This window comes from Eubalaena glacialis, chromosome 11, assembly GCF_028564815.1.
Source record: "Eubalaena glacialis isolate mEubGla1 chromosome 11, mEubGla1.1.hap2.+ XY, whole genome shotgun sequence".
NCBI lineage: Eukaryota > Metazoa > Chordata > Mammalia > Artiodactyla > Balaenidae > Eubalaena > Eubalaena glacialis.
The window spans coordinates 12,241,721-12,254,492 of record NC_083726.1 but is presented as its reverse complement, the minus strand read 5'-3'; the positions used below and the strand labels follow the sequence as shown (position 1 = coordinate 12,254,492).

General features: G+C 42.2%; 1 protein-coding gene across 13 annotated transcripts in view; it reads right to left on the bottom strand.

Moving 5' to 3' along the window:
* The window catches only part of RBFOX2 (RNA binding fox-1 homolog 2), a 263,107-nt gene that overhangs the window by 139,919 nt on the left and 110,416 nt on the right, over nucleotides 1–12,772 (bottom strand). Inside the window, exon 1 of one of the 13 annotated variants that reach the window (XM_061205629.1) lies at nucleotides 9,698–9,768. The exons of the other annotated variants lie outside the window; for them this stretch is intronic. Within the exon in view, the coding sequence (XP_061061612.1) occupies nucleotides 9,698–9,712 (15 nt within the window). The 5' untranslated portion in view covers nucleotides 9,713–9,768. Of the gene's footprint in view, nucleotides 1–9,697; nucleotides 9,769–12,772 lie in introns of those variants that run through there. 13 annotated transcript variants of the gene reach the window in all.

The window sequence follows — 12,772 nt, the reverse complement described above, 5'->3', positions numbered from 1 at the left end:
CAACCAATCTCATCCTCAGTGATTACCCATTTTTCCCAGCTCCTGTCGACAACTGCCCATACCACCTACCGACTGGCATGTTGTCTTTGCTACAACGTACGGTTATTTATCTATTTAACTTCTATGTCCCTATTTTGCCCCATTATCCTTGATAAAGAAAATACTTTATAACTCTTGGTATCCTCATTTTGCTGCATAAAACAGATATTCAATAAATGTTCACTAATAATCAAATGGCATCACCTAGAAATTACTATCCCTCAAAAGAAATGATCATATACTCACTTTCTCCTTTAACTGCCAAAATCAAAGAGAGGCCTGACACGGCGCTGCTATCACCCAGGCCACATATCATCTGGGGCTACAGTCTGCAAGAGCTGCTTACTTAGCCACAACTAGTTTCTCTGGACCAATGGTTTTCAAAGGGTAGTCTCTGGCCCAGTAGCATCAGCATTCCCTGGGAATGTATTAGAAATGTAAACTCCCAGGTACACTCAGATCTAAGGAATCTAAAACTCTGGAGATGGGCCCCAGCAATCTGTGCATTCTGATGCACCATAAAGTTTGAGAAATATTGCTCTGGCTTACAGATTTAAGTAATTACCCTGTTTTTACAAGAGATTTCTGGAACGATTCCATCCTGGCTCACATCCTCATTCACCTCAACCATCATCAGAAGTCCAAGGCTTCTGGATGGCTCACCCTGTACAGCTCTGCACAGCCGCTCTTCTGGTCCCATCTCTGGCTCTCCCTAGCCCTCCTAAGCCCTCGCGGTCATGAGTTACCCTCAGTAACCTCTTCTATATACTCACTCTCTTCTCTGCGATGTTCCCTTCACCTTTTTGCTCTAAAGGAAACCTGACCACTCCTGAGAACACTGCTGCTTCTTCAGTAGGAGCTTTCCTCCCTCCATCACATACCTCAGGCAGTGGCAAGCATCCTCCCTACTCCGCACTACCATCTCATGTTGAACCTCACAGGTATCCTCCTCGCTTTCCAAGACTACTTCTACCCTCCGTCCAAACTGCAGATCCTTTGAAACAGGTGTCGTCTGCCTACCTCCTCAAGTCTTAGCACAGGGCTCCCTGTCTTCATCTCCTTTATTAGTTTTATCATTCTTGACGATCTCAACATCCACACAGTTGATTCATTAACTACTCTGGCCTCCTAGCTGCTGGTACTGTTTTAATGTGTTTAAGCGCCAACTATATTTTTTCACAACTTAACTGAAGCCACTGACCTAGCACCGTGTCCCAGCACCGTCATCACCAATAACCACACCATCTCCAAAATCTCAAGCGTCTCAAGCATTCTCCTCTCACACCATCAGGTTTGCCTGCTCTAGGAGTTTTCCCACGCTAGCATTTCTCCAGCCTCCTTCAGATCTCTAATCTACAGGTCGATCCTACTGCTTTTTCACCACCCTACTCCTCTCCTCCTCATGTTCTTCACTCCCTCCTAAGCCAGGTTAGATTCTAGGGTCCAACACTATACGTAATCCTTTTCAAAAAGTCTTAGTTCCTTTGCCCCCTTTTCCCTTAGTCTAACTTACCTAGTAAAATCTCAATTCCTGGTTAAATCCAACTCTTGCATCTAAACAACAGAAGACTGTCACACAACTGACTCCACCACTCACTCAAGTTTATGACCACAGATTTTAAGCGTCCTACACCTCTCTAGTAAGTTCACTTCCCATTTTTTTGAGATGACTACTATTTCACACCTTGTCCTCTCTCCTCAAATCTGCGACACTTCTTCTCCACTCCCTGCACTAACACTTACAGCTACGTTCATCTTGCATGTTGTAAAGAAAGCAGACACGCGCAGAGAACTCCCTCTTCTGCCTGAAACCAACGCCACCAGCCTATCTGGCTCTACACCCACACACTCCGCCCTCCTTCCTATTAAAAAGAAAAAAAACTGCTTCTGGCCAATCCCTCTCTGTATGCTGGATATAGCAGACTTTGCTCCTGCAATTAGCCTCTTTCTTTTCAGCACCCTCAATTCTTCCCCTACTGGATCTTTCCTAGTGACAAAAGACATGTCTTGATATCACCTATCTTTTAAAAATTGTCTCTTGAATACACATGCCCATCTAGTAACTGCCCCAATTCTTTGCTCCACCCCACAAGTACACAATATTTCACTGTCTCAACATCTTCACCTACCAATTAACAACTCAACCCATTCCAATTGGCTTTTTTATCCCCATCATTCCAACTCAAACAGCTCTTACTGAGTTCACCAATGACTAACATCCTACCAAGGCCAATGACCAATTATTTGGTCTTAAGTAATCCAAACCCAACAACTTCTTCCCCAGAGTCTGTGATATCACATACTTGCCTTGTTTCCCTCCTACCTTACCCAATTCCAGTATCCTTTAGACCTCCAGTGAGATGCCTCAGGGCTTCTACCTCAGCCTTATTCTCCACTTACATTTTCTCCCAAGGCTTTAAATATGCACTGATGAATCTCGACCTTATACCTTCAACTCACATCTCTCTTCTGAGCTCCAGGCTCATATCAAATTGCCACTGAACTTCTCCACTTGGGTATCTACTAGACGTTTCAGACTAAACAAGTCCAGACCATAAATATTGTTTTTTCCTGTGTACTCTGTTCTGTTGCAAGGAAATGCCCCCTCCATCCTAATTCCTCAAACCAAAAGCTGAATAACCCAGATTTCTCTTTCATCTCACCACACACACAAGCCATCTTTAATCTTATCAAATTGCCCTCCAGAGTCTAAGCCATCTCCTCATGCTTCTTGACCTCCCTTATCACTTTTCGTAAAGCAAGTCAACTCTCCTGCTGAAAATCTCCCAATACCTTCCCATTTTTAACCAGAACAAAATTCAAATCTCTACCACGGGACATGATCTGACCCTCACCTACCTCTCCAGTCTTATCTTCCTACGTTCTTTTTGTTCTCTACACTCCAACCACACCACCCCTTTTCCATCCTTTGAATGCCCCAAACTCATTCCTATCTGAGGACTCTGTATTTGCTACTCCTTCTGCTTAAAATGCTTTCCTCCCGTAGTTTGACAAGAAGGTGTTTCTTATCATTTAGGCCTTTTCCACCCTAGCTAAAACATTCAGGGTCATACTACCTTTTCTCTATAGCACTTACTAGTTTCTGAATTTATCTTGTTTGCTTACATGTTTACAACTTTCTTTTTCCAGTTACAGAATACAAACTCTATGGAAAAGAACTTCGTCTTGTTCATGCTCTTTCCCCACCTCTTAGAAAGTGATCAGCACACAGTCGTCATCAATAAATGTGTTAACTGCTTGAGTCTCATTAATATAATCATTTATTTAGCCCCTTACAGTTTCCTGAGCTTTAAAAATATGCATGAGGGACTTCGCTAGTGGCGCAGTGGTTAAGAATCCGCCTGCCAATGCAGGGGACACGGGTTCGAGCCCTGGTCTGGGAAGATCCCACATGCTGCAGAGCAACTAAGCCCGTGTGCCACAACTACTGAGCCTGCGCTCTAGAGCCCGCGAGCCACAACTACTGAGCCCACATGCCACAACTACTGAAGCCCGTGCGCCTAGAGCCTGTGCTCTGCAACAAGAGAAGCCACTGCAATGAGAAGCCCGCGCACCGCAACGAAGAGTAGCCCCCACTCGCCACAACTAGAGAAAGCCCACATGCAGCAACGAAGACCCAATGCAGCCAAAAATAAATAAATAAAATTTTAAAATAAATTTATAAAAATATGCATCAAACCAATTTCACTCAAAGTATAAATATAAATTCTGCAATAATAATAGAAGCCTCTTGTTATCTTTCTATATACAAATCTGATCACACCTGATCCTGCTTAAAATCCATCAACAGCTCCTTGTTGGAATAAACAAACATCTTTATTCAGATAATCTAGGCTCTAAAATTTTATATTTTCATCCATCACTATTCCACTCACCCCACACATACAAGCCACATGGAATTATATATGGTTCACAAACGTATATACTATCTCACCAATCTATCCCTTTTTGGGAAAGCAATGACCCTTTCCATGCCTCACCCACTCAGCCTGTCTCCTCCTCTGTAAAGACTCCTTTGAACTCCTAGATGCTGTAAGCTCTTCTGTCCTCTATCTGCTTTGCCTCCTGTTAAATAGGAGAGTTCTCCCTACTCCTAAAGCTAATCCCATCTTCTCAAAGCATAAGAGCAATCCTTTCTCTTCTCTCAAATACTCCACTTCTCCTTCTCAAATGAATTTGTTCGGCTAGCTTTTAAACATGACCAAGTCTCTTTTATTTAAAATAAAACAAATAAACCTTTCTCTGCTGCACATACTCTTCTAGCTACCCTCTACATCCCTTCAGAGTCAGTCAAACTTTTCCAACAACTGTCTACACTCACTATTCCTATCTCCATTTCCTTCTCCCATCCCCCCTCCGCCCCCAAACTCCTGAACTGACTCCATTCCCAGGATTCTGCCTTCATTAGTCCATCAAAACAACCCTTGCAAAGGTCATCAATGACCTCCACGTTGCTAAACCCATGGACATATTTCAGTTCTCTCTTCCTGCCACTCTTTTATCTTAGTTTCCTAATGTCCTGGTTTTCCTTCTGAAGAACAAGCTCTCTGGAATCTTGTTCCCTGCCTTCTTTGCAGGTTCATCTCCTCTACCAGGCAGGCATCAACTTCTCTCCTTGCTCTACATTTTCTCCCTAGGCCAGTCTCATCTTAAGCCACTGACTTTCAACATCATCAAACGTGCCCACAGCTTCAGTTACGATTGCATGCAGGTTTCTCACAAATTTATAGTTTAATCCTCTATCTTTCCTTGTATTTCCACACCTAGGTAGTCAACTATCTAAGCGGTATTTCCCCTTGAACATCTCAGAGTTACCTAAAAGTACTAAATCCAAAATCAAACTCATGATACCCTTCCTCTTCCCACCTACAAAAACACTTGGACCTCTTCCAAACCATGACACCATGCTGCCGACTGTACCTTCGGCATCTCTCTCAGGCAGTTCTGCTTCCTCCAGCACATGCTATCCCTACCATTCTCTGTCCCTTGGACTATTACTCAGCCACCACCGAACTTCTCTCTGTACTCTTACTCCTCTCTAATCTGTGTAGATATCTTTTTTTAAAAACAAATCTAATTATAAACTCCACTTCAGCCTACTCCCAATCCTACTTAAAGTCTTTTAATGGCTTTTCACTGCCAAGTATCTATTCACAGTATCTGGCCTCCAATGTTAGCTGAACTGAACTATGTCTACATTTTGTGATAACTCAATTTACTATTAAGTCTAGTTCTCTAAATGCGTAAACCAATTAGGATGACAAAATAGGGATTAAAAAGTGAGCATTTAAAAATTAGCCTGACTACGACCTGAATAACAATAACAACCTTAATAGCCGCTGTTATTATTATGTTACATCTGCTTAGCACAAAATAGCTTCCAAAAATAGATTATTTCGATACTCTGTTAGGTATTAGTAGTCCATTTTAAAGATTAGAAAACCAATGCTGGAAAGGTTATACACTGACAAATGGCACCACTGAGACCACAAACTGTTGTCTTTTGACTCACAGTCCATGATTTCCATGTTTTGTGATAAAGCCATCACTTACTGGCTACTTCATTTCTATAATGGCTGATACACATTTTTCTAAGATTACTCCATTAATGCTCTCAAGAACTATCACATCCTTTTCACAACCTGGAAAATCAAGGTACATACAATTAAGTAATGTGTCTCAAGTAATTAATGGATATGGAAACAGAATTCAGGTTACCTTATTTTCATTTCTCTACTTCAGCCTGTATCAGGCTGAATGGTAGCAGTGATAAACCAGACACTACTGAACAAATAAAAGAAGATGTTAAGTGTGATGTAGGAAGCTCTGAGGCCAGACAGACCAGGGTTCAAATCCTACCTCTGCCAATTCTAAATTGTGTGACTTTAGCAAGTTACTGAAGTTTCTACTTTCTCCTCTGTAAAATGAAGATAACAGCTAATTCTCACATGTGTTGAGGACTGAAGTATATGTCTAACATATATGTTATCACTCAATAAACAATTTAAAAGAAACAAAATTAAAATATCAGCTTCTCCCAAAAGAAGATAGTGTAAAAAAATAAATATTATACTCCAATAAAGATGTTAAAAAATAATAAATAAATAAGAGCCATAGAGTTTAAAAAAAATATGGAATTGAGTTTCCAGCCCTGCCATTTACTAATTATCATGTACTCTTTCTTGGTCTCTTTTCCTAACTTGTACAATACAGATAATGATTCCGGGCCCTTAGCACTGCTGTGAGGATGAAATAAGATGACATATAAAAGCACTTTCTTAACCGGAGAGCATCATGCAAAAATCATTATTGTCTGTGTACACACACTGACTACCACTGTGTTATAAATTCTTTAAGGGCATGAGGATCTTTAATCATCTTTGTATTTGTAACAGCTAGTAGCATAGACCTCTGCCCACTATAAGCATTCATTAAATGTTGGCTGAACTGATTTACTGAGAAGACAGGACTGAAATATGACAAAACAACAGTTCAAAGTGAAATACAGAAGTTCATCCATATAGAATATGAGTAAGAGAGAGCCTGAGACCAGTCTAGCTAAGATCAGCTCAGATGGGGAGAACACATCTTGGCTTTTGGGAATTTAAATAAGTGGTCTATAATTTGGTTTCCTGGACATAAATTGTAAAATTATCAAAAAAGTAAGTTCCCTCAGTACAGGAATCGTATGCCTCCCTCCGTCTTCCCTGCCTCTGCCCCCCACTCTCTCTCTCTGCCGCCCTCTCTGTTTTGGACAATGAAGAGGAGATGGGGAGAATAAATGGCATAGCAAATGCTTAGTAGTACTGCACCCTTCCAAAAAAAAAATGTTTAGAAAAAATAATGGGGATGTTCCCCACCAGGAGGCAACTTTAACGAGCGTTCTCTAGTCGCAAGTACTTAAAATACTGATTAACGGGAGACATTTCACATAAAACTAGTTTGTATTTATCGAAGTTCTCCCTGCATGAATTCAAAGGCATCCTTCACATGCTAGAGAAAATGCTCTGGGGTAGTGAGTGGTCTGCTGAACGTTCAAACCAAAAACCTGGCTCGCACTGGCTATTTACTGAGCATCTACTATGTGCCATACATCATGTTAAGCACGTTTCATAGATTATCTCAAATGTTTACAACAATCCTGGGTAACACGCATTATTTTCCCTATGTGATGAATGAAGAAACTGAGGTTCAGAGAGGTTAAGTGACTTGTTCATGGCCAAACAACTAGAAGTGAGAGGTGGGATTCAGACCTAGTAAAGTCTCTAAAACCTACATTCTTTGCACCGTATCATGCTGCCCCCAATGCTAGCAATTTCACCATAAAGGAGGGTGACTCAACAGGGAAGTGGGGAGGAGATCTGACAAAAAGGCATGCATACAGCACAAGACAGCATTCTATCTCAGAGTTCCAGACGCACAGAAGCAAATTAACGAGCCGTGTCCAACTACACAACCCAAATGCCTGGATGAGCTGTAACTTCTACTTTTCAGCTCTGCAGGTTCTAAGAATGTCCACACTGCTCAGAGGTATTGACAACTAAATACAGTTCAGCAGTTTTTCTAGAATGCTTAGAACAGTACCTTTAAGTCACTGCTGGTACCAAACCAAGCAGGCAATGGAGGTGATATATGCTTCACAGTTCTCTCATGCTTTCCAGACACGAACCTTTCCTGCACAACTGGGTGTCTTCCTGGCACACAGACTGCTACACAAAATTCACTTCCCAGAACTTTAGAATAAGAATAGATATCTTACAGATGCGGAAATTGCAGTCAGAAGACTCAAATGATTGTCCAGTGTCACCTGGCTGGGTACTGGCCTCGATAAAATTCTGACCTCCTATTCCTCGTCCAGTACGTTTTCTCCACAGTAGCCCCTCAGTGCCTCCCACTTAATGCTGGACTACTTTGATTTCCTTCTCTAAGGAAATGACCACGATCTCATGCAGCTATGGCTCCTTCTGGACATTTTCACTGAATCCAGCAAATGTTTGAGGCACTGGGCCAGACAATGCAGATCGTGAAGAGATAGAGCTGACACTTTTTTTCCCTCTACACAGTGCTACCCCATCGTTCAGGTGTCATGGCACACATAGAAAATGGTAGTATTTTTATGGCACAAAGTGGCACAAAGTGGCAAACTGGAGTACACATGGACCAAGTGACCTGGGGAATCCTGGGCCCCTCCTGGCTGCTCCCAGGGTTGAGGGCAACAGTTATCTTGGCGTACATGTGTCTCCGCAGCATGTGGTACTCTGGCTGGAAAGCTCTGTTCTGGGGCTAACAAGCCAAGGGGATTGAGACAAATTTACAAATAACTGTAATATAAGCACAAAGGAAATAACTGAGGAGACTGTCACTGTCTCCTAGTGCAAAGACCCTAGACACAGATACCTCATTCAGAGATGAAAACTACTTAAAGGACATAAGTGTGTCAGAAAAGTTCTTTGACTTCTTCCAAATACTACAAAAATAAATCAACAGAGAGGAGAAAATTAGATTTCAAGGTCATATTCAGATATGAAGGGGGAAGCAGGAAAAGCAGCCCCTACACACACACAAGCTCCATTTCCATAAACCTAGTTAAAATTCTGCCGTCTGATTGATATTTATAAATCTAGTCTGCCCAAACCAAGTAGGTTTCTGCGATTCCAGACATCTAGGCTGAAGGGCAAAGGGCAAAGGGCAAAGTGAAACCTTCAAAAGCTGGCTAGTAGCCAAGGGCATCACATCTAGGAGGCTCCCTTAGCAACACACAACAACTGTCTTCTCAAGAGAAGACACTGCCATCTTTGCAAGGGACTACAGATGTTGTTTTCACAACTAACTGCGGGGGTTTTTTCCCCCTGTATTATTTTCCCTGTCATTCTCCTAAAAGTTACCACATTTCATAATTTAAAAGTCTCTCTAGTCCCAGTATGTTTCCCTCCATCCCAAATTACAACACCAGAGTTAACAATAAATTTAAATAATGTACGGTATTAAGTTCCTGGCAAATATAAGATGCTTTATAATGTTTGGTTATTAATTACTATTCTAGCTGCTACAGACGTGGTTCTTAACCATGGGCAAGTCACTATTTGTGACTTAATTACTTCCCTCATAAAATTTTAATAACAACAGTGACCTACTTCACAAGACTATTGTGAAGGACAACAAAAATTATTAGATAAAAACTTTCAAAGGTTAATTCTTAATTAAGAATCATACCACCTACTGGCTCTCAATATCTAATGAGACGCTTTGCTATCAAGGTCAGTGTCCCCCAAACAAAACACAGCCAGGCCCTGACCCACCAGGAAGATTGCAGCTCCTGGGATGACCGGCTCACTTCACCTGCCCCATGTGCCTTCTCCAAACCTCCCAAGCCTGGGGGATGGCACTGCACTGGGAGCTCAGCCCTTGTGCCTAAGTCTAACAAGGTAAACAACATTCTTAAAAAAAAACAAACAAAAAAACACAACCCAATGTCACAATCACGGCTAGGCTTTAAAACCCTCACACCTGTGAGGAGAAGGGGCCGTGGCAGCCCGTGCTCCGTGGGGAAGGCCATTTGTGCAGGAGCAGAATCTCGCAGCTTTCCACTCCTTATATGTGCAAGTGCAAGCCCTCACCCGCAGCACTCTGTACTCACCCAGAGGTACATCATGTCAGACCGGGCTGCTCAAACTCAGCGGCCAGTTGATCCTGGACTGCAAAAAGGCCCTTCAGTGGACTGTAGGAAAGGAGGTGCCAGAATGGGGGGCCGAAGTTTGGGGTGGGGAGTACCCCCCCCAAATCACTTGAGTTTAAAAATCTAAAACCGACCCGTCTCCTCCCCCCTCCTCCCTCCTCTCCAGCTGACTGTTCTGTTGTTCTCTCTCCTCCCTCTCACCCTCCCTCTCTCTCTCTGGGAGTTCCCAGCCCCGTGTGTCTGAACCCGAGTGTACAGCACACTCGCTCTGTATTTGCCTTCAGGGAATCTCTCTCTGTCATTCTACTTCTAGAAACACAATCATCACTCACAGAGATTATTGCAAAAGGCAGGGATGGGCGGGGTTAGTAATAAACCACCGGCACCAGCTTCTAGTAGCTAGACATCAACTAGTGTGAAGATGGGTTCTTTAAACATGAATGAAGCAATCAAAAAAACTCTGCCCTCCAAGATCAAGGGGAGTGAGCCAAGACTCCCCTCTGCGCCAGTTCTTCTGGAGCCCCTTGCAGAAGCCAAGCGTGAACAGAAAACCTGCTTGGAGCCTACATTCCCTCCCTTCCAGGTCAGCCTTATGCCACTATTCTATAATAATTCACTAACATTCTACCAATCATAATTCTGAATCTTAGAAGATTTTAAAACATAGGAAAAATTATATATAAGCTTGAATAGGTTTTCATCTTTTGTATTACTACCACCCTAGTTCAAATCAATAGAGCCTCCCCTCTAAAGAGAGGAAAAAACAAGGGGTTTAGAATCAAGTGGATTTTGAGCCCTACCACGTTGTAGATTCTTTACTAGGCATGGGTATGGGGCAGTGTATGAAGCCTGGGTTTGAAATCTGGGTCTATAATTACTATCACCGTGGCCTGGGGAAAGTTATTTAATCTGTCTAGGCCTCTGTTTCCTCAAGCAAAAACTGGGTATAACACTCCTTTCCGAGTTGCTGCAATTAGATCGAATGATATCACTATGTAAACTATCTGCCATGTCCCTGGTGACCATGATTTCTAATTTAGTTCAGTTCAAACATCTACTAAGTTCCTCCTATATGCCAGGCATATTTTTGTCCATTATGTTCAATGGTGAACAACAAGAATTATCTAATCATCTGTCCCAGTGGTTTTTATTCAGAAAATAACTGACTTCTCCTCCATATGCCAATGCCCATGCTCTTTCCTTACTTCCCTACCCATTCTTCCATGTTCAAATCCAAAACCCACCCCAGCTGTAAGTGACCTCTCCTCCTCTGTAAGCCTGGTGTTTGTACCGCGGCACTCACCACTCCTGCCAGTTACTGTTCCAGGTATTCACCTGTACCTACCAATCTTACCCCATTTATTCACATTTTTTCAGGGCAGGGTTCATCTCTTTTGAGCCATGGAGTCTTTTGCACAGTACCTAGCACACAGTAGGTGCACAATACATTCTCAGAGGATTGTGTGTTTTGAGGAATATTTTATTCCTTTTAACTTGTTAAAGGAAAAGCAAAATAAAAACAAAAACAAGAGGCCTTCCACCTTCCAGCTGCCTCAGGGTTCTGTTCCCCTCAGACATGTTGAAACAGTTCTCTCCTGCTCATAAAATATCCAAGTAAGGTCTGCGAGTCTCACATTCAAGGCAGGCCCAGCACAGGTACGAGGTACCTTCCCTCTCCCTACCTGACACTTCCGGCTGTCGAGACAGCTCTGTCTCCTGCTACGGTGGGGTGTCTTTTTCTCTCAGAGTAGAAGTGAAGTCACTTTTCCTTTTCTTCCACACTAAATATGTGCCTTCCGCAAGACAGCTTAGACCTCTTCCCTCCTCCCACCTCAAACTCCCACTTGTTTACACTCGGAGAGGTGGGGCAAGTATTCTTCTCAGCCTCACCCAAACCTTTTCTTTTTCTTTATGCAGAACTTCTTTGCTTCCTCTGAAGTCAGGATTACCTCAGTTCCAGTACAAAAGAGGAGTAAGAACTTCCATGTCTAAAACGGAGACGGCCTTTTTTCTAAAATGGGAAAACAAATCTCGGCTTTCTATAAACTGTTACTTAGCGTCTGTTATATAATCAATTTTTACATGTAACTTTCCCCTCTAGTCTCATATCCCATGCCCTCTCTTAAGTCCCCAGGCTTTCCTATACTCCATTCTAAACAACTGTATTAAAATCACACTGTGAAGAGATTACAGTCCTTTCAAACTCTTTGAAGACACAAAATTGTATGGTGCCGTGGGCCCAGGTTTGATCCCTGGTCGGGGAACTAAGATCCCACAAGCTGTGTGGCATGGCCAAGGAAGGTGGGGGGGGGGGGGGAGTGGGGGCGGGAAGGAGACACAAAATTGTTAATACTCATTCATTCTTAACCAAGTACCAAAAAAAAAAAAAACCACAATAAAATTTCACATATTGTCACTTTATGGTGTTATCTTTTAATCAAATTTAGGATGGGATAATGATACCGCTGTTCTCCCGGAGCAAAGCAGGAGAAAAATACATACAGAACGAGATCCTTGAAATGAAATTTAAAAAGTTTAAATATGTCACAAAAACTCTGATAACTACCTCCAGAACTCCCATGAGTGGAATCTTTGTAAACTTCTTTGGAACCACAGGGAGTTCATAAATTTCTACTGTCAATGCATCTTTTCCTTTTCTGATCATAATCTTAAGAATCGGGTGAACAGTCTGTTCTATATGTTTTCTTCACTTAAAAAACAAAAAACAAAAAATCCCACAGGCAAGCTACGTGGATCTTTTTAATTCATGCTCCTGCATGTCCACATTTCCCTAACCTTAAAAAAAGAAAGGAAGAAAAAGAAACAAAGCGGTAGGAGAAAACAAAATTCTTTCAAATCAAGTCAAATAAGGAAGGCTCTGCTTTGTCGCTATGCAGGATCCAGATTAAGAGACACAAAGGTATAACAAATGCACTCGAGGAAGACCCTCTGAATAGGATCCCAGTCTTACACACAGGATTAGGATGCACACATGCTTCCTTCTATCAGGAGAACACTTTATCAGGCTGCTTAATG